This window comes from Cryptococcus neoformans, chromosome 14, assembly GCF_000149245.1.
Source record: "Cryptococcus neoformans var. grubii H99 chromosome 14, complete sequence".
NCBI lineage: Eukaryota > Fungi > Basidiomycota > Tremellomycetes > Tremellales > Cryptococcaceae > Cryptococcus > Cryptococcus neoformans.
In genome coordinates, this window is record NC_026758.1 from 880,724 (window position 1) to 899,189 (window position 18,466).

The 18,466-nt window shown below is 47.8% G+C and overlaps 10 protein-coding genes; 6 read left to right on the forward strand and 4 right to left on the reverse strand.

Moving 5' to 3' along the window:
• CNAG_05650 overlaps positions 1 to 216 on the reverse strand; it is a 4,917-nt gene extending 4,701 nt beyond the window's left edge. For both annotated transcript variants that reach the window (XM_012198516.1, XM_012198298.1), the window contains exon 1: positions 1 to 216. This exon is cut by the window's left edge and continues 8 nt beyond it. The gene's annotated coding sequence lies outside the window, so the exon portion shown is untranslated.
• Positions 217 to 390: 174 nt separating this feature from the next.
• On the forward strand, positions 391 to 1,311 carry CNAG_05651 (hypothetical protein; the record flags this gene model as incomplete). Its single annotated transcript, XM_012198517.1, has 2 exons — positions 391 to 687; positions 1,132 to 1,311. Exons 1-2 carry the CDS (start codon positions 637 to 639, stop codon positions 1,309 to 1,311), a joined length of 231 nt encoding a protein of 76 aa, XP_012053907.1. The 5' UTR covers positions 391 to 636.
• Positions 1,312 to 1,322: 11 nt separating this feature from the next.
• CNAG_05652 (cytoplasmic protein) lies at positions 1,323 to 3,615 on the reverse strand. The gene is made up of 6 exons (XM_012198518.1): positions 3,539 to 3,615; positions 2,895 to 3,471; positions 2,693 to 2,840; positions 2,576 to 2,611; positions 1,794 to 2,510; positions 1,323 to 1,716 (listed from the first exon to the last, which is right to left on the reverse strand). Exons 2-6 carry the CDS (start codon positions 3,222 to 3,224, stop codon positions 1,451 to 1,453), a joined length of 1,497 nt encoding a protein of 498 aa, XP_012053908.1. The 5' UTR covers positions 3,225 to 3,471; positions 3,539 to 3,615; the 3' UTR covers positions 1,323 to 1,450.
• Positions 3,616 to 3,760: 145 nt separating this feature from the next.
• Positions 3,761 to 6,207, forward strand: CNAG_05653 (malate synthase A). XM_012198519.1 has 8 exons: positions 3,761 to 4,303; positions 4,358 to 4,443; positions 4,500 to 4,563; positions 4,621 to 4,692; positions 4,745 to 5,095; positions 5,158 to 5,271; positions 5,344 to 5,785; positions 5,854 to 6,207. The coding sequence occupies exons 1-8, from the start codon at positions 4,041 to 4,043 to the stop codon at positions 6,076 to 6,078; spliced, it is 1,617 nt and encodes a 538-aa protein (XP_012053909.1). The 5' UTR covers positions 3,761 to 4,040; the 3' UTR covers positions 6,079 to 6,207.
• A 332-nt stretch (positions 6,208 to 6,539) lies between these two features.
• Positions 6,540 to 8,001, forward strand: CNAG_05654 (hypothetical protein). XM_012198520.1 has 4 exons: positions 6,540 to 6,866; positions 6,940 to 7,121; positions 7,183 to 7,280; positions 7,331 to 8,001. The coding sequence occupies exons 2-4, from the start codon at positions 7,049 to 7,051 to the stop codon at positions 7,799 to 7,801; spliced, it is 642 nt and encodes a 213-aa protein (XP_012053910.1). The 5' UTR covers positions 6,540 to 6,866; positions 6,940 to 7,048; the 3' UTR covers positions 7,802 to 8,001.
• A 219-nt stretch (positions 8,002 to 8,220) lies between these two features.
• On the reverse strand, positions 8,221 to 9,096 carry CNAG_05655 (EF-hand calcium-binding protein). XM_012198521.1 has 3 exons: positions 8,755 to 9,096; positions 8,494 to 8,641; positions 8,221 to 8,408 (listed from the first exon to the last, which is right to left on the reverse strand). The coding sequence occupies exons 1-3, from the start codon at positions 9,041 to 9,043 to the stop codon at positions 8,321 to 8,323; spliced, it is 525 nt and encodes a 174-aa protein (XP_012053911.1). The 5' UTR covers positions 9,044 to 9,096; the 3' UTR covers positions 8,221 to 8,320.
• A 158-nt stretch (positions 9,097 to 9,254) lies between these two features.
• Positions 9,255 to 12,018, forward strand: CNAG_05656 (hypothetical protein). The gene is made up of 3 exons (XM_012198522.1): positions 9,255 to 9,992; positions 10,065 to 11,466; positions 11,569 to 12,018. The coding sequence occupies exons 1-3, from the start codon at positions 9,360 to 9,362 to the stop codon at positions 11,838 to 11,840; spliced, it is 2,307 nt and encodes a 768-aa protein (XP_012053912.1). The 5' UTR covers positions 9,255 to 9,359; the 3' UTR covers positions 11,841 to 12,018.
• A 1,281-nt stretch (positions 12,019 to 13,299) lies between these two features.
• CNAG_05657 (cytoplasmic protein) lies at positions 13,300 to 14,975 on the reverse strand. XM_012198523.1 has 7 exons: positions 14,509 to 14,975; positions 14,412 to 14,450; positions 14,101 to 14,354; positions 13,993 to 14,046; positions 13,828 to 13,919; positions 13,644 to 13,747; positions 13,300 to 13,581 (listed from the first exon to the last, which is right to left on the reverse strand). Exons 1-7 carry the CDS (start codon positions 14,792 to 14,794, stop codon positions 13,565 to 13,567), a joined length of 846 nt encoding a protein of 281 aa, XP_012053913.1. The 5' UTR covers positions 14,795 to 14,975; the 3' UTR covers positions 13,300 to 13,564.
• A 101-nt stretch (positions 14,976 to 15,076) lies between these two features.
• CNAG_05658 (L-iditol 2-dehydrogenase) lies at positions 15,077 to 17,027 on the forward strand. XM_012198524.1 has 7 exons: positions 15,077 to 15,449; positions 15,509 to 15,720; positions 15,781 to 15,976; positions 16,049 to 16,304; positions 16,365 to 16,421; positions 16,487 to 16,552; positions 16,628 to 17,027. Exons 1-7 carry the CDS (start codon positions 15,208 to 15,210, stop codon positions 16,775 to 16,777), a joined length of 1,179 nt encoding a protein of 392 aa, XP_012053914.1. The 5' UTR covers positions 15,077 to 15,207; the 3' UTR covers positions 16,778 to 17,027.
• Positions 17,028 to 17,378: 351 nt separating this feature from the next.
• Positions 17,379 to 18,287, forward strand: CNAG_05659 (hypothetical protein; the record flags this gene model as incomplete). Its single annotated transcript, XM_012198525.1, has 1 exon — positions 17,379 to 18,287. One exon carries the CDS (start codon positions 17,379 to 17,381, stop codon positions 18,285 to 18,287), a length of 909 nt encoding a protein of 302 aa, XP_012053915.1.
• Between the last annotated feature and the right edge of the window lie 179 nt (positions 18,288 to 18,466).

The following is an 18,466-nucleotide window of genomic DNA, read 5'->3' on the forward strand; positions in this document are numbered from 1 at the left end:
ATCAAGCCGCGTTGTTGGGCGGCAAGAAAGGCGGTAAAAGATGTCAGACGTCACGCTGGTGTGGAGGGCGGTTGTGTTCTTGCGTGGCTCAGGGTCTAGCCGTAAGGTAACTGAGTGGCGGCTGGCTGTATTCTTGTAGGAAGGAAAGAAAGGAAGAGGGGAATGGAGGCGAGAAAGATGCAGTCGTAGAGGAATAGACCACGCTCGAGATTGACAGAGACACCTCATCCAGCAGCGCGATCCTGACCACTGCTTCAGCGTCAGCGTAAGCCCGGGAGCCACTCGGCATTATCTCCGGCGTTTTGTTCAGTGGCGTCAACATCTCGTCCAAACTACTTCACTGATTTCACGTTTCTCTTTTCGTTTCCTCTTCTTCATCTATTTCCATCATCCAGCTCCTTCGGCATGCAGCCACTATCATAGAAACTTTTTTCATTCCCATTGTCGCTACCTACACACCACATTCCATTCAACCCGCGGTTCTTAGATCCACGACTAGGAGGATTATCTTCCTTCCCTCCGTTCCTCCTTCTCCAGATAGGTTGAGCGGAGCATAAGGTTAATGGGTCCTCCGCCAGCCCTGCCAGGCTGTGCGATTGGTCGCTGTATGAGTCAACCCGTGGAAGAGCATTGCCCATGTTAACTGTGTCTCGTCATGTTCTGCTCGTTTTGAGTGGGATTGGTGCGGTCGGTTTACTTATTTGCCATGCCGTTTTGGCTAGGTGAATGGGCTGCTGGTAGGTGGTGCCAGGTCTGACTATCTCATGTTGGTCTGGATTACCTTTGTAGCAAAAATCTTTTGACATTTCATATATTCTAGTTTTGTGAGTATCCTTTCCTCTTTTTTTTTTCATTGCCTTCCCATCTATCACATCGTATGATGATACAACCTCCTAATCGTATTCACACTGTGCGACTCTTCGGAGCATGCGCGTAACCTTCCTTACAACGGTATCTGATACTCTACTTCTCTTTCTTTATGTTCTCAACTGGTTGAAACGTTCTGTTGCTGACAATTGAAAAGGTTTTCTAGGTTGAATTGTGTTACCATCAGATATCACTGTCTCGCAGCTATATGCATGACCTATTGTATTGCTATTTCTTCCCTGCCATCTGCTTTACTCTTGGCAGCTTACATCGACTGTTATTCACTCCGCTATTCACTCCCCCTCTGAAGAGTTCTCGTCTGCTTTTAGCACTTTGATGGCGAGCACTTTCATAAGGCTGGGAAAGAGCAAACTCGCCCTATGGATTTCGGCTTTGTCCTTGCATCAGCGGTGGACTGGGTCGATTGAAAGGGCGTGTACATAATTCTATAATTTCGTCATTATGCATTTATCGTTCGCGCTCGCCTAACGTGGTCTTATGTTACAGCTCAATCATTTCATACAATACACTATCTACAACCAGCTGTCTAAGTGATACAGCAAACTCCTTTCCAAAACATGACTCAAGCCAAGCAGCACCTAACACACGCTTCAACCCCTTGCTTGAAGCCATGCTCCCATTCCCAAGCAGCATGGCCAAGCTTATGCCCCTGGCTTTCAAACTCTGCTTGACGCCTTACCGCCCATTGGTGCACAAAACCCATCTCGCTAGGTGATCCTTGGACGCTCAAGAAGATGAGAGCATCGTCCCATCCTTGAGAGAATCCGGGAGCGTACATATCTGGATTGGGAGAACCGCCATTTGCGGCCCAATAATCAGCGTGGGATTCTAAAATTGTTCAAAAGAACGTTCCGTCAGCGCTTTTCGCAGTTTGACAACTAGGGGGAGATATTTGCTAGACTTACTGTGCCCGTTCTGCAACTCTTGATCCTTGATATGACTCGGTGGCGCCCCTTTAAACTGCCGGCTTCCAACCCACCCAGGCAGGATCTCTGCCTGACTCGCATTGGTCGCCGACCAGCCAGCGTCCCAACCTTCACCTTTCTTGTAAGTCCAAAACCAATATCCCCCCGAGTGAGATTCGAATATCTCCAGCTGGGCTTGGACGAATGCCCGTCTTTGAGCATCTTTCTCTCCGTCAGGCATTCCTTGAGGGAAGGACCGAGGGTCCAGGGAGGCGGACCATTCGCCCACGACGAGAGATCCTTTGGCGGCTTCGCATTGCTGGGCAAACCTACCTCTGAAACCAAATCTGAGATTGTTTGCATGATCTGTCCCGGTTTGACATTTGTCCTCTTCGGTGAAACACCTATAAAGGTGATGGTCTAATACGACGAAATCGCCTCTCGATCCGACCCAACTAGCATAATGGTCCGTATCCCATGCGTCTGAGCAGTAGATTGGGAAATCGGGCGGAGCGACTTTGCGCACTTCGTCAATAGTCTTGCTGTACCATGATTGTAGTTTGCGATTGTTCTGGGGCTCGTTGAGGAGTTCTAGACCGACAATGTGGGGGACAGAAGCGAACTTAGATGCTAGAAAGCGAAGTGCAAGTGAGGTAGAGGCTTGGTTAGCATGGGTATCCCAGAATGATACTTTGCCGCGAGAAAGGCCAGCATGGGCTGTATAAAGGCAGTTACGGTTAATGTTGCTGGATCTAAATGGCTACCTTGCCGTAAAAACTCACCATCTGGATTCTGAGCACCGGCCGCACCGTGCAGGTCTAATTGTGGTACGGTCGAAAGGTGTCAGTACCTAATGTTTTAAGAAGTGATCCGATGGCAAATGTCAACTCATGACTAACCTATAAGCACTCCTAAACCGTAAGACGCTGCCATCTCGACAGCTCTCTCGATTCTCCCCCAAGCACCTTCAAAAACATAGCGAAATGGTTCAAAATCAGTGTCTTTCAAAACTTCGGGGAGAGGCCCGCAGAGGTGATAGTATGCAATCTGAGCCCAACCAAGATACCGTCAGCAAGTAATTCGTGTCTGTAATAGACTTACTGGCAGTCGGACACTGTTAAACCCCCTAGACGCAATCCATCTCATATCATCCTCGGTGATCCAAGTATCCCAATGCTCCTCTAAAATCCTCTTTGCGTCCTTCCCACTAGCGACATCATAGTCACTTTGGCCCGGAGGTTTAGCCCCTTTAAAAGCTTGAGGGCAGATCCACTGCTCGAGAGAGAACCATGATCCCAAATTGACACCTCGTTGCTTGCGGTAACGGAAGATTGCGCTAGGGCCGAGGGGGATTGAAGGTGGTGGAGGAGGAAAGTCGTAAGGGGGGGAGGATTGGGTGAATTGATCTTTAAACTTTGAGAACACACCCATTGTTGATTGTTTGTTGATTGAAGTGGAGAAACAGATTGAGCTTTTGGCTGTTGGTGAGTATTAATGTAAAAATTCTCGGTGATATTGATAGGAACCTGTGCACAAAATTCAAGGAACAAACGAATGTCTTTGTTGTGCAGAATGACGTCGTGATCAACGCGATACACTTCTTTCGTTTCATCTTCAGGCCTAACAAGCTCGAGCCTAGAAACCCAATCTTGGCGAGCCTAATATGTTCCTAGTTAACCTCATTATCAGAGTCAACAAGTTACACGCTTCGGAGATGAGCAGATTGACAGTGATTTCAGCCTCACTTTTTAGTACGCGTAACAAAGCAAAACGCGGGTGCATCATCGTCTTGCACTTTGGCCTCTTGGCCTCACTCGAGTCGTCTCTCAAACCAAATACATCATAAGCAGATTCGAAAGAACGACGTTCACACCCAAAAGGCAAGTGGTAAAAGCGAGTAAACCCGTCGAAGCGATTTGATTCGTCGAGAAGCGTAAAATGCCGGTTATCTCTGTTACCGATAAGCCCGGAGATTTTGGGTGTCTCGCACGCCGGTTATTGGTTGGTGGAGGACTGTGGTGGAGGGTGATTTCCAACGATCCGTATAGTTCCCACTGATAATTTCCACAGATCAACCTTCTATCGCCCTTCTCAGCCGACGGGGAGCCGATAGCCTTGAGACAACAACTGCATATATAAGACCTGCCTTCCCAGATTTACCAGTGACTCCCACAGCTTTCACTTCCCAGTTCTTTCCATCGACCAATCAGTCTGTTTCAACACTTGCACAAACGAGATAACGATACAATGTCCCTCCCTCAAGGCATCTACCTCACTGCGCCCATCCCCAAGGGCGGAGAGCACATCCTCTCGACCGAAGCTCTGGAGTTCCTCGCTGTACTCCACAGGACATTCAACAAGCGAAGGTTGGAATTGTTGAAAAACCGTGAAAAAGTACAGGCTGAGCTGGACCAAGGCAAGCCCCTCTCGTTCCTCCCAGAGACCAGGGAGATTAGGGAGAATCTTGCTTGGAGCTGTGCCCCTCCTGGTCCAGGGCTTGAAGACCGTCGGTATGTCCTTTTCTTATTCTTATTAGCGTGGACTGGAACTGAGCAAGGATGCAGGGTTGAGATCACCGGCCCAACCGACAGGAAGATGGTCGTCAACGCTTTGAATTCTGGTGCTAAGACTTTTATGGCTGACTTTGAAGGTGAGTCGACCGTTGTTACTTGGGCGACGCATTATACTGACAAATGTTGAGGATAGACTCCAACTCTCCTACATGGTCAAACATGGTTCTCGGACAGGTCAACCTTTATGACGCTATCCGGTAAGTTACCTTCATATATCGCAAATATTCAAGGAGAGACCTGACCTGGAAGAATAGACGACAAATTGATTTTGAGATCAATGGCAAGGCTTATAAGCTCTCCGAGAAGCCCGCTGTGCTTTTGGTTCGGTGAGCCATATTTTTTGAACTCTCGACTTTTTCCATTAATATTTCCAATAAGACCTCGAGGATGGCACCTCCCCGAACCTCGTTTAATTATCGACGGTACTCCCATGTCCGGATCCCTCTTTGACTTTGGTCTCTACTTTTTCCACAACGCCCGCGAACTCATCTCCCGAGGTTCTGGACCTTACTTCTACCTCCCCAAGATGGAGCACCACCTCGAAGCTCGACTTTGGAACGATGCCTTCTGCCTTGCAACAAGTCATTTGGGTGTTCAGCAGGGTGTAATTAGGGCAACTGTATTGATTGAGACTTTGCCTGCGGCATTCCAAATGGAAGAGATTTTGTATGAGTTGAAGGAACACTCTGCGGGTTTGAACTGTGGACGATGGGATTACATCTTCAGTTTGTAAGTGGCTACTGGTCTTTTGTCTCGGCTCTGGAAATGGGAATAAATCTGATGAGACGTAGCATCAAGAAGCAACGTGCCCATAAGAACTGTGTCTTCCCTGACCGATCTGACGTTACCATGACTGTCCCCTTCATGGACGCTTACGTCCGTCTCCTCATCCAGACTTGCCATAAGTAAGCGCACACTTCGCCCTATCTCCCAATTCCACCTACTCTCCTAAGCCACAGCTAACCACCGATAAACAGACGAAAGGTAGCCGCCATGGGAGGCATGTCCGCTCAGATTCCTATCAAGAACGATCCCGCTGCCAACGAGCGTGCCATGTCCAAAGTTCGCGCCGATAAGCTCCGTGAAGTCACTGCCGGCCATGACGGCACATGGGTTGCTCACCCAGCCCTCATCTCCATCGCCCTTGAGATCTTTAACCAACACATGCCCGGTCCTAACCAGTACCACATCCGCCGCGAAGATGTTACTGTCACAGACAAGCAGATTGCCGATCCCTCTGTTCCTGGCAAGATTACAGAGCAAGGGTTGAGGGATAATGTGAGCGCGGCATTGTCGTATTGTGCGGCATGGATTAGTGGGAATGGGTGTGTGCCGATTAATCATTTGATGGAGGACGCTGCGACGGCGGAGATTGCAAGGGTGCAGCTTTGGCAGTGGTGCAAGTATGGCTCTAAAACTGTAAGTCTTCTTCATCTTTCTCTCTGTCTCCTCTATGGCTGAACTCTTCCTTTTTCTTTTTCTGTCAGGACTCGGGAAAAGACATCAACCCTTCTTACGTCCAGACTATCCTCTCTGAAGAAGCATCCAAAGTCTCAAAACTCCCTGGTATTGACCCATCTCACGTCAAGATTGCGTCCGAGTACATGGCCCAGCAGGTCAAGGCGGAATGGCCGAGTGATTTCTTGACAAGTGATTTGTTGGGACATCTTGAAGGCGTCGGTACCAAGGGCGGCGCCAAGGCTAGTCTTTAAACTAAAGATGTGATCGCGTGAATGCAGGAATATTTAATCAGTGTTCAAGTAAGCAGTATGTATAGTATTGGAAGTCGTCCTTCAAAAAGGATAGAATGAGAATGAAGCTGGCTACTTGCACATTTATTGAAGTGTTAGGAATCTCTTATGGTCGTTGGCCCCCCCACCGACCTCCAGCAGTCTCTCTCCCGAAAAAAGTACAAGTGAGGTAATCTTATCTCGGGCATGGCCGGCAACCGAACGTTAATAATAAGCCGTCAGCCATCCTCGAATGTTGAAAACACTGCCGACAAGAACACTGCAAAAGAAGATTGTTCATTGTTTTATACACACCTTTCTCTATCTTGATGTCCACATGATCGATCCAAATGGTACATATATATCATCCCGCACTTCAGCTTAAGAAAATGGATAAACTGTAATAAGTCACCGCGCAAACTGCGCTGAACCTCGTTTTCCTTCTTCTCGCCAAACATCATGAAATCGGTGACTTCCGCTAATCAATGATGTCATTCTGCCCAGAGTAAACACCGCCTTTGTGTATAAGGTGCCTTGTATTTCGGCTAAAAAGGGTCGTTGCTACCGTGTTTGGATGTCTGCGAGATGTTTACACAGCGAATGTGCGGTGCTGTGCCCTCGCTTGATGGGCGATGGGTGGCAACGACGAATGGAGTGGATATAAGCAGCCAATATCTTCTATTTTCGCTTTTCTTTTGCATTACACGACAAGACTTCCCATTCTGACTTTGAATCGACCCTCGTGAATTACGAAATCCTTTGATTCGAAGGTGAGTCAAAGTGGGCGAAATGTCTGGATGTTTAGCTCTTAGCTTCTTGAGCTGACAGTTTCCTGCCTTTTAGCTACTACCTTGCAAACTAGTCCTCGAACATTTCTATTAGTGCTTTCGACCTCCCAACACTCACTTTCTTTCATTACCTTTACGCGGACACTCACAACTAAACTGCCATCATGGGTTTCGGTCCAATCCATTGTGGATCATTTTTGCTGTTATCAGCCGCTGTACTCTTACTAGTCGCTACCAGTAAGTTTCCATCTCTTCGTAACATACGTTGAACAAATCTGATCCTCCGTGTCCTTCTCAGTTTCTGCACCCGTCATAGGTCAAATATCCTTCCTTGATATCACGACAGGGTCATCAAAAGCAACATTTGGTGTCTTTGGATACTGTTCAAATATCATTGTAGGGACTGTTCACCCTTTCATAATGAATATTCACTGATATTTGATCAGGGCTCAGATACTTGTAGCGAAAGACAAATCGGCTATAATATCGCCGATGTGACTGGTAATCTTACTGACTATACCTATGTCAACAACTCTCTTGCAAATGTTACCAAAGCCTTCATTCTCCACCCCATCGCATGCGGTATCGCCTTCCTATCTTTCCTCATCGCCCTATGCTCAGACCATCTCGGTTTCCTATTTGCCGCCTTCATTGCTCTCTTGGCATTCATCGTCTCCCTTGTCGCGATGATCATCGACTTTATTGTCTTTGGAATCGTCAAACATGAAATCAATGAGCATACCAGCGCGAGTGCAGACTTCGCAGCTGCTATCTGGTTGGTATTAGCAGCCACGATCATCTTGTTTTTCTCAACATTTGTGGTGTGCTTCTCTTGTTGCACTAACAGGAGGAGGATGAGGGATAGGGAGTATCAGGCGGCGCCAATGACTGAAAGGAAGTGGTGGCGTCGAGCGTAAGGAGGGGAATCTCGGTTTTGATAAATCTTAACGTTATGATATGTATCTAGTATATTTAATATATTTTGCCATCTTCATCTCGCTTCTGTATCTAACGGACCTTACTATGCGAACCAAAGTGCTGAATCATCTAGGGGCGGGCAAGAAGATCCTTTCTCTTTAAAACAAAAGGAACATGTCACATTAATGGATGCGATAGGATATTGTCCAGTATATACATGCGATCCTTGTACGAATTCAAATTAAGGCCGCCGAAAAATGTGATTGCTTAATGAGCACATCCCCAGATTTGCTGGAAGTCCGTACATACCTGAGTGCCATATTGCACGTTTTGTTTAGTAATAATCGGCAGGAATGACTTAAGCCGAAGAGTTAGAGTTATGCGGCCATGGCCACCACATTGACGAGTGCAACGTTTGTTCGGAACATATGAATTATACCTTACATACACACTATCGCACCCATGCATTGGGCGCATTAGCAACTAAACCTAGATTTAATAACCTCATACCAATCCATTCATTCACCGTCCAGCATGATAGCGAGGAACTCTTCCAAGTTGATCTCCCCATCTTGATCAAGGTCAAATTCGTCTATCATTGCTTGCCTATAATCAGTCAATTTTCGATTATTAGTGAACAGTTCCTTCCCAGCATAGGTCAATTCGAGATGTTTTCAGAGAGGGTACGCACAGCTCTTCTTCACCAAGGGTTTCTCCCAGCTCTCGCGCCACTCTTCTCAGGTTCTTGAGTGAGATCTTTCCGGTTCTGTCGTCGTCAAACAGTTCAAACGCTCGTCTGAGCTCATGCTCCGGATTTCGAGCGAGGATCTTTTCTGTCACTGTTAGGTTGCGGTTTGTTAGCCTCTATGCTTCCATGCCTTCATCATGGCCTTCTCTTTCAACATTGTCGCATCGCAGCTCTTCATTCCTAGGAAACAGAAGGAACACGCACTAATCCTCTCAAACGCCAAAAAATCCATCAGCCCGTCTTCCCCGCCATGTTCCTTCAACAACTTCATCACCTCCCCTTTCTTCACATCGAATCCCAAAGCACGCATCGCGACTTTCAATTCGTGATAATCGATAGCCCCGTCCTTGTCCACGTCGAAGAGTTCAAAAGCCTCCTTGATCTCTCCGCGTTGGTCTTCGGTCAGTGAGCGGGAATTGGATGTGGTAGCGTGTGAGTGGGATGAAGGGAGGGTGGCGGGACGCCGGGATTTGGGTTTGGTGTAGTGGGACATTAGGAGTAGTTGCAGATAGGAAGAAGTATGAGATGAAATATGGAAAGGCAATGGTACTGATGGATTATAGTTTTGTTCTTGTTTCCTGCAGACGCGTAAATAGAAAACGCGTCCTGTTGTGGGGATCTATTACGTAACTAATTAGTTCCACTCTAACACAACAATTGCTTATCGCGTCCGTCGTATCGTCAACAGGGTTGGAATTCAATCTCTTCTTTCGTCCCCATCTCTTCTTTCCATCCTCCCCTGATCCTTTATATTGCACGTCATCTTGTATTTCCGTCTCCTTAACTTAACAAGTGCTTGTAAAAGAAATATGTTGTCCAGCCCTCGCCACTTTCTCAACACATTTCATACATCTTCGCATCGATCAACCAACGCCACTCAAACCTCATTCACCTCTTACGCCGCATCATCCACCACCCAAGATACCCATCGCCCAAACTTATCCTCAAACTCTAACTTCAAATCTCACTCGCATTCTCGCTCACCTCATGCCCCTGCATCTACTTCTGCTGCAGACCGTGATTTTGCACCTTCCATTTACCACTCGATTCATCTTCGCAATGAAAGAGGGGGCGGAGGATCGATATTGCAAGGAAGCGTGACTTCGCATACGTCGAAGGGCTCGCTGTTTAAGAACCCATTTAAGAAGAATAATGATTTGCTTTCTCAGCTGGAACGGGCAGAGCGGGTTGAGAAGGATCGGGAGAGGCAGAAGGAAAGGGTAAAAAAGAAAGAGAAGGAGAAGGAGAGGGAGGGAGGGTTGGAGGGGTCATCGAGAAGGCCGGGCTTGATGAGGCAAGGGACGTCCATGATTAAGAGGAGATTTTCGATCACAAGAAATGATGTGAAGGCTGTTGTCACGCCCACGCCGAAAGCTGGAGGGAATGAAATGTACGGACGTGCGGATGAAGATGAGGAGGTAATGGTTATCGTTGGAAGTCAAGTAAATTTTGCCTATCTATGCTGAATAACGGTGGGGATAGTAGGTTGACTGATTTTGGAATAACAAAAATAGGATGAGATGCGCGATTTCCATTCATCAACTCAAAGGCTAGTATCACCAATTACGGACGATTTCCTCAAAACCCCTAGTAAAATGGGAACAACTTCTTTGTCGCCATCCCTTGGTAAAAGTAAAACATGGTCCCCATCTCCGTCATCTACTTCTCCCCAATTGTTACCTCAACACACGCCTGAAGATCCTATTGACCTCGATATCTTTGATTCTTTCGGCCCCTTTCCAAACTATGATACCAATCTTGGCACGGACGCGATCGATGCCTTCGCTGTCGATGCTACCCCCAAGAAAGCTGTGAGATCGACTACTTGGCAAGTAAAGGCACGGCCTAAGAGTATCTATGTTAAACGGCTCAGCAAGAGGTTTGGCAAGGCGAATGATACGGGAGCATCACCAAAACACTATAACGGCGAGATCCATCCTACCCTCACGCGCCCCCTGCACGCAAAGCCTCTGTCTGCTGAGTCTTCTTTGCAAACCGCACCCACACCCGCACAACAGGCTTCTCGGCGTATCCCTACCAAGGAAGAATTGATGAACAGGCCTCTTCCGCTACATACACCTCAGGGTCTTCCGAGTCGATATCGACCCAATGGAACGACTATATTTGATATTTACCCCGACGAAGATTTGGATTACCACCCAATTCCTCCGCCACGGACTCAACTGACTACCCATCTTGGCCCTAACAACATTCCCAATTCAACCGCTCACCTTCATCCCCGTGGCGGTATGGCCAATATCAACACCAATACCAACCTCAACCCCGCCCGCAATACCGATGCTGATACTCGACGGAGGACCACCGCTCCTCGATCTTCGCGCGTATTCGATATTCCCAACGCCCTATACGACCTTTGGCAGTATGGAATGGACGAACCGGAAATAATGGATCTCTCGTTTGATGAAGAAGAGTTGGAGCGAAAGAGGATATTACCAATGTTTGTCCATGTTCGATCGACCGGCAAACGACCTGTTAGGAACACTCGAATCCAATCTCCTGATCCCGACACTCGGGATCAAGGACGCAAGATGGGAAAGGATGAATTTGCGGGATCGAATGACGGGATGCGGAATGATCTGACCGGCAGCCCGATAGCGATGGGGAGCAACACGTTTAAAATGGAAATTTCACCGGCAAGTTTGGATTCTGGTTCGGAAAGCTCACGAAATTCTCGAGTGTCTCAACTCTCTGAAGTATCTGAGGGATCTCAAATGTCTGAAGGTGCGGGAGGATCAGGAAAATCGGGTGGATCACAAGGGTCAAGGGATGGTAGTATAGCGCTATTGGTATACGGGAAAGTGGAGACGGCGAGCAAGATGTCGTTGAGGTATGCGACACCTCGGGCGGCTGGGAGGGCTTTGAAGGAGGATGTGGGAACGGATGGTATGGCGAGTAGTAAGTTCTTCCTTTTCTTCCTTACCCCTCCTTCCTCTCCAATCCAGGGCGTGATTTTGCCCTGGGGAAAGTAGAGGTCAAGTTGGACTGATATGTTCGTAGGTGCTTCTGTTATGACATCTTCCGTCTCGCAAGCTTCGCAACTTTCAGGAGTATGGGATTATGCGGCGTTAATCGATGATCCTGACCATGCATCATCTCAAAACGAAGCTCCCGCTCACGGTCAAGCCCAAACCCAAACTCAAAACCAAACGACGTCAGTTGTACACACACGAAGTGAAGCAAAAACACAAGGTCAAGGCCAGCAGGGAAAAGGGAAAGAAGCACATCCTCATGGTAATACGGGCAGGAAGATGACGTTTGAACATGCATAGTCAATACCTGATATGGAGCCCGACTAAGCACGCGCTTTGAGAGGTTGAGGTGAGGTGTGTCTTCTTTGTATGTCTTTGTTCTGTTCTCTTTGTCCTTGTGTCGGCCAATCAATGTAGCTTGTCCCTAATGTAGCTTGGTGTTTTGATTCTTCCGATGATAAGATGAAAAGATATTGAAATATGCATCGCTGTATCTTGATGAGAAACACGTGCGGTACTCCAAGGACACGCAGGGGCAGGAAGGAGAATTTTATGAATGGTGGACAGTGATATTGAGCGCGCGTTAACTCTTATTTTTATATGTGAGATGTTATTCTGATCCTTCTAGCAGCTTAAAATGAGCCTACCAGCTAATCTTTGATTTGGTTGGTCTAATTACATGCATAGAGATCTGCGCTGGAGTCATTATCTTGGTGTGGCCTCTCAGGACTTATGCCGAGTACAGGTGCGGCTGCTTTGGGTGGTTGTCCGGTGAGAACGTCCAGGTGCGTAACCAAGTATAAACATGAGACACGCGTTGATTTGAAGCCATTGCTCTCAATTGCTTCCCAACCCTCGCAGACCAACTGCCAGACCGAAAGGGTTATCCGAACGACGGAGTAATCTTCTTCACGATCCTTCAACCGGTCGACAGCTCGTATGAGGAACATCGCTACTACAAAAAGACTGTTAGCTTTTTAGCAGCACTATGTCACCGGGAGATCCTCTTATCTCCTGCCCGGCCGTTATCGTCCCGTCTCTCTCCAATAGCCGCACATCCACATCTCCAAGTTCGGTGGCGCAGCAGCAGCGAGAGATGGATCAATCATGCAATTCCACTATCACACATGTCCAAGGAAAGATTCAAGGTCGCCCGAGTTCAATGATACACCCTTTGGGAAGTGTGTCTGCTGTGGGTGTGGAGCCCATGGCAGGGAGAGTTGCCGATTTCTTTTATTTGTCCAAAAGTATCATACAGAGAGGCAAGGGGAAGCCTACCGCTGGGATGCCCAGCTCCAATTGTGGACGAAGGTGGTGACTGTGGGAGAGTCAGAAACGTTGGAAGGGGCATGGCTCCGCCGGGAGTGGCTTGATGTAATCAACAAAAAGATGAACCCATCGGTGGGCTGGTGGTGTAAATCTAAGCATGTGCCAGAGGAGCTAGTTGCAAGAACCCAGCAATGGGTAAAAGAACATCGCGGAGACTGGAAGAAGACCTCCGCCGATCTACATCGAATGGGCGTGAGAGCCGAGGTGTATCAACCTTTCTACCAGAGGTAGTTGGAGGAGCCATGACAAAATATTCTGTGAACTTGATGGCGAAATGAAATGGTGAAATACCTAACTCCTATTTTGGACAAATGTAATGACTGTTATCCCGGGCAATAAACTAAATATGAATATGTAAAATGGAATTATCAGGACGTATACGGTTGTACTGCTGTATTGCACAAAAAAAAATTAGCCCAGTACAAGTTGTGCGAAGTTTGCATTGGAAGAAGTACAACTGTTCTCAGTTCAGCTATTACCCATGAATTTCAAATGATCATAATTCGCAAGTGAGTGCCTGCTAGTTTTTTGGGCATATTTTGGCATAGAATCATTAGTCCTACAGGCTTATATGTACTTTTCGGGCTACTGAGCTACTGAAAGAGTGTCATTTGTAGCATGCAGGTTCAATATTATTCACAAAGTGCCCTGTTCCGTAAAAACATCTACTCCTTACATTAACGGCAAGTGTACTTTTAGAAGATGGTGTATCCTGTGAACACATAAGCTCCATTCAATTGGCTCATCGGCAATCCAGCCAAGCATGATACTCACCTCCATCCACCACAATATCCGATCCAGCCATGAAACCCATCCCACCCATCTTATCGGACAAAAGCGTAGCGACAAAACCTCCTATTTCGTCGGCCGTGGCGAATCTATGCGTGGAAAAGACGAAGTGATTAGCTGTCATCTTGAAAGAGCGAGAAGGGAAAAGAAGGCTGATGACTGCACTCACCGGCCAACAGGGGTGCGCTTCTCCCATTCTTTGACCCATGTGGAGGCAGTAGCATCGGGAGGATTGGCGATCATATCAGTGGAGACGTAGCCCTTTGGTTCGGGTATTAGCCGGGGTAGAGGTCGAGGACGTGTAATTAGAGTGAAAGGAAATGATGGGACGTACAGGAGAAATTGAGTTGACGGCAACACCAATATGAGACCATTCGCCGGCCAAACTCTACACAGCACTCAATCAGCAAACATCTCCCCAAGCGATAGATATAGGACGTACCTTTGCGAGCATCGTGACAGCCCCTTTACTTGCGTTATAAGCCGTTTGTCTCTGAGGGTTCATAGCCACGAGGGCCGAGATACTGGATACAAAAAGAATTTGTTTTTTGAGGTTGACGTTCTTCGCGTTGGCGACATCGATTGGGTCGCTAACTGAGTTCACGGATACCGGCAAACCGAGCCAAGATCGAACGAGGGCACGGGAGAGATAGTAAGGACCAAAGGTATTGACGGCGAAGATGGACTGGAAATCCTCTGAGACATTAACATCAGCGATTAAAACCATGCAAATCGGACGAGAGTTATATATACCATCGGTGTTCTCATGAGCGTCTTTCCAGAGTGATATACCTATGAAAACAACCGTTTAGTTTACAATTGACCCCCCATGACAGCGCTATTGGCTTACCAGCATTCGCGACGCCGATATCAACATCTTTACCGTACTCCTTCTTCACCTCCTCAACCAACGCATCCACCTCGCTACTTTTCGTGATCTCGCACTTGAAGGCCCTGACTTTTGTCCCATGCTTGTCAGACAGCTCCTTGGCGACGGGCGTGGCATCCTTCGAAGTGTAACTGATAGCTACGTCGGCGCCAGCCTCCGCAAGAGCCTTGGAGATTGCAAGACCAATTCCTCGTCCGCCTCCAGTGACGAGCACGAGTTTGCCGGTAAAGTCGAGAGTGATTGGCATGGTGAATGAGTACTGTAGTCGAGACTGTGGGGAAGCTTGGCAAAGCTACAAAGGTTAAGAATCAAAAGATTTGGCGAGCTGTTGTTGTCGTAGAGCGGATCCATGCCGCTCACCAGCCGCTCACCAGGCCGCTCACGGGTCATGAGGTTCCTGGAAGATCTGGCCACAAGTTGTGATGTCGGAAGCAAGAGTGAAGCTTGCAAAGGCGCAAACAGAACCGGAGAAGAGCGACCGAATAGCCGAATCTGCGGTCACGGTCCGACATTCGTGCCTGTAATGTCTCCTGTCGCGACAAGTGCACCTCTTGTTCGCTGGTTGTTCGGCATATAGAAGTGCCGAATATAAAGACACCGACCATCAGCCCAAAGAACTCATATTTGCTCGCATCCAACACCTAATCTTCGCTCACAACAATGCCTGTCGCCATTACATCCATCCCTGCCTCTAAATACCGCGACCACTACGACCCTACAAAAGTCCTCAAGCATCCCGAGTTCCAAACGCTCGCCGAAGATGCCCCCGAGCTTTCCGACCCCAATCTCAACATCGCCTGCGCTTACAATCCGGCTCATGAGGTCCATATGATCAAGAAGCCTCGATTCGAGCCCGGTCCTGGTGAAGTGACAATCCACGTTCGTGCCACAGGTATATGCGGGTACGTTTTCCCCGTCTATCATACTAAAACGGAGTTTAAAAGGTTAATGTTTGATGTAGTTCTGACGTTCACTTCTGGAAGCATGGCCACATTGGCCCTACTATGATTGTCACAGACGAATGCGGAGCAGGTCATGAATCGGCAGGCGAAATCGTTGCCGTTGGAGAGGGCGTTACGCAGTGGCAGGTCGGTGACAGGGTAGCTATCGAAGCTGGTGTTCCATGTGGTCTCGCTTCATGTGACCCTTGTCGTACTGGACGTTACAACGCTTGTACGTATTTTTTCGAGGTTGGTCTCACTGTAGCTGCTTATGCTTATGCTTCTGGCCTAGGTCCTGCCGACGTCTTCTTCTCTACTCCTCCTTACCACGGTACACTCACTCGATACCACAACCATCCCGCTGCTTGGTGCCACCGTCTCGCCGACAACATGTCTTACGAAGAGGGATCTTTGTGTGAACCCCTTGCGGTGGCGTTGGCCGGTCTTGACAGGGCTGGTGTGAGACTGGGAGACCCTATTGTTATTTGGTAAGTCTTCTCCCACTTTGGTATCTTTTTTTTTCGTTTTGTTTCGTGTGCAGCGCGTTTACCATTTGATAGCGGAGCGGGCCCTATAGGGCTAGTCACTCTTCTTGCTGCCCACGCTGCAGGTTGTACCCCCATTGTGATTACCGACCTCTTCCCATCCAGACTCGAGTTCGCCAAGAAGCTTGTCCCAACTGTCAAGACTGTACAGATTGAGAAGACTGCAAAACCCGAGGAGGTTGCGGAGCAGATCAAAGACGCGGCGGGTATGCAGCTTTCGCTTGCACTTGACTGTACCGGAATGGAGAGCAGCATCAGATCTGCTATCTTCGTAAGACCCTACTTGAGAGACATCTTCGAATTCGTAAACGCTAACTCTACTCTTTGACAGTCTGTCAAATTCGGAGGCAAGGTCTTTGTCATCGGTGTCGGTCCTTCAGAGCAAAGCGTAAGTCTTTTCCCCTGCTTCAAGTCCGGCCATGAGTGGTCAGTAGCTGATACTATCTTTGTCAGTACCCATTTGGCTATTGCAGTGCCCGCGAAATTGATCTTCAGTTCCAGTACAGGTACAACAATCAAGTCAGTAGTTTTCCCCATACCTTATCAAGCTCCTTTGGGAAGCCCTTGCTGATGTCCAAAAACACCCTCATACAGTACCCGAAAGCAATTCGACTCGTCTCTGGCGGGCTCGTTAATCTGAAACCACTTGTCACCCACCGTTTCACTTTGAAAGAGGCTGTCAAGGCTTTCCATGTCGCCGCTGATCCCTCTCAAGGAGCTATCAAGGTTCAAATCCATGATTAATGAGATTTAGGCAATGGCGTCCTTCTGATGGTAAGAGGAGTGAACTTGGGTTGCTAAACGGATAAATATCATTGGGGTCAGGTATATGGGCATCTTTGAGTTTTGGGATAATGGTCATAAAGTAAATAATGGGAAATAGGGGACTGTGATGTAATCGTGTACTAGAAATGCCATACCGTTTCTTCTGTCTTACGGATTTCAGTCAACGTTGAGCGGAGGGACCGAGGGCAGAAGTGAAAGATGACAGTGTGCATACCTTGGATTTTACAGCAACTCTGCACTATTGTTGTGGCGGTTAAATCAGTAGGCTGCTAGAAGAACATGGGAGGGACCATCTTTTCCCTTTCATATACCTCAGGCGGGGACATAACGTTAACAGGAAAAGCTCCCGCGTGTATCCTTTCTTCTGCCTGGAGGGGACAATTGATAAAAAGGATGGATGACTAGGTGAGTATCGTTGACTCGACTTATGGAATGCTAGCCCTAATATACTTCTCTTCTAGACCATCAGTTCCCCCTCTCTATCCCACAAGTCGACCTTCTACGTCACAATCTATCTTGATCGCAACCCGTAGCGTAAACAGTAGCATCTTACCTTACCATGTCTTTGTCGTCGGCTTACGATACCACATCCCTCTGTCCTTCTTTTGTCACTCCGGCTACCATTCAAAGCTGTTTTCAGGGCGGAAACATTGGCAATAACAAGAGTAGTCACTTCAACTCCATGAGTTCGGGCTCAACAACAGCCACCCATAAACGGCGCAAGAATAGGCTTCCTCTCGCAAAGATCTTCAAATCCAAATCTCTCCTTTCCAACACCTGTTCTCAAACTCTCTTCTCCAATGCCGGCAAATCCCTCATTGATGAGCGCAATAACCTGCGAGCCCTCGAAAAGCGGCGCAAAGACCTGCTCACTTCCCTGGGGGGCATTTATGGAATGGATTACCGTTCTGCTAAATCCAGTTTTTTGAATGAACGCCAAGCTACAGCTGAAGCAAATGGGCAAGGGGACATGAGAAAGAGACGGGATAATAAAGTGACTAACCGGGAATTGGTTGGGGAATGGGTGGATAGTACAGAGGAGAGTAGAAAAGGATGGGGAGACGAGGTATGGGATGTGATGAGAATGAGGATTGAAGAGGAGACGAAGAAGGCGAGTGGCGCGAGCTTGGTGGTGAGGAGTGATGTAGAAGAGCTGGAGAATCGCCTGCGGAGAGTGATGCCTTCGTGGGAGGCTGGGATGAGTATTGGAAATACATTAAAAACGGTGACTAGCGGCCATTCGATTAGTAGGCAGTCGACAGCAGAAGGGCATTTGGAACCGCCATTCTCTCCGATTACTTCCAAGTGTGGTTCTAACTCGAATGGATCCTTTTCCGATGATTTTTTCTTTGACAGTCTTTCCGGACTTCCAACGAACGGCCCTGACGCATCATCATTCCAGTCTATCGAATCAGGAAGTCGGTACAGGAGGTCTGCAACCTCAGAAGGTAGCGTTAGCTGGGCATAGGCTTTCAGATGCATGGTGTTTTGTATTCTATCATCGCTGCTATTTTCCATGGTGTGAGACGATTACTTGACCTCATCTCGATTTGTCCAGGTAATCTATTTCTACCAGCCATCTCTAACAGAAAGTGTCGAAGATATGTTTACGCGTCGAACATTACATTGTTTCCCTCTCCTTGATTT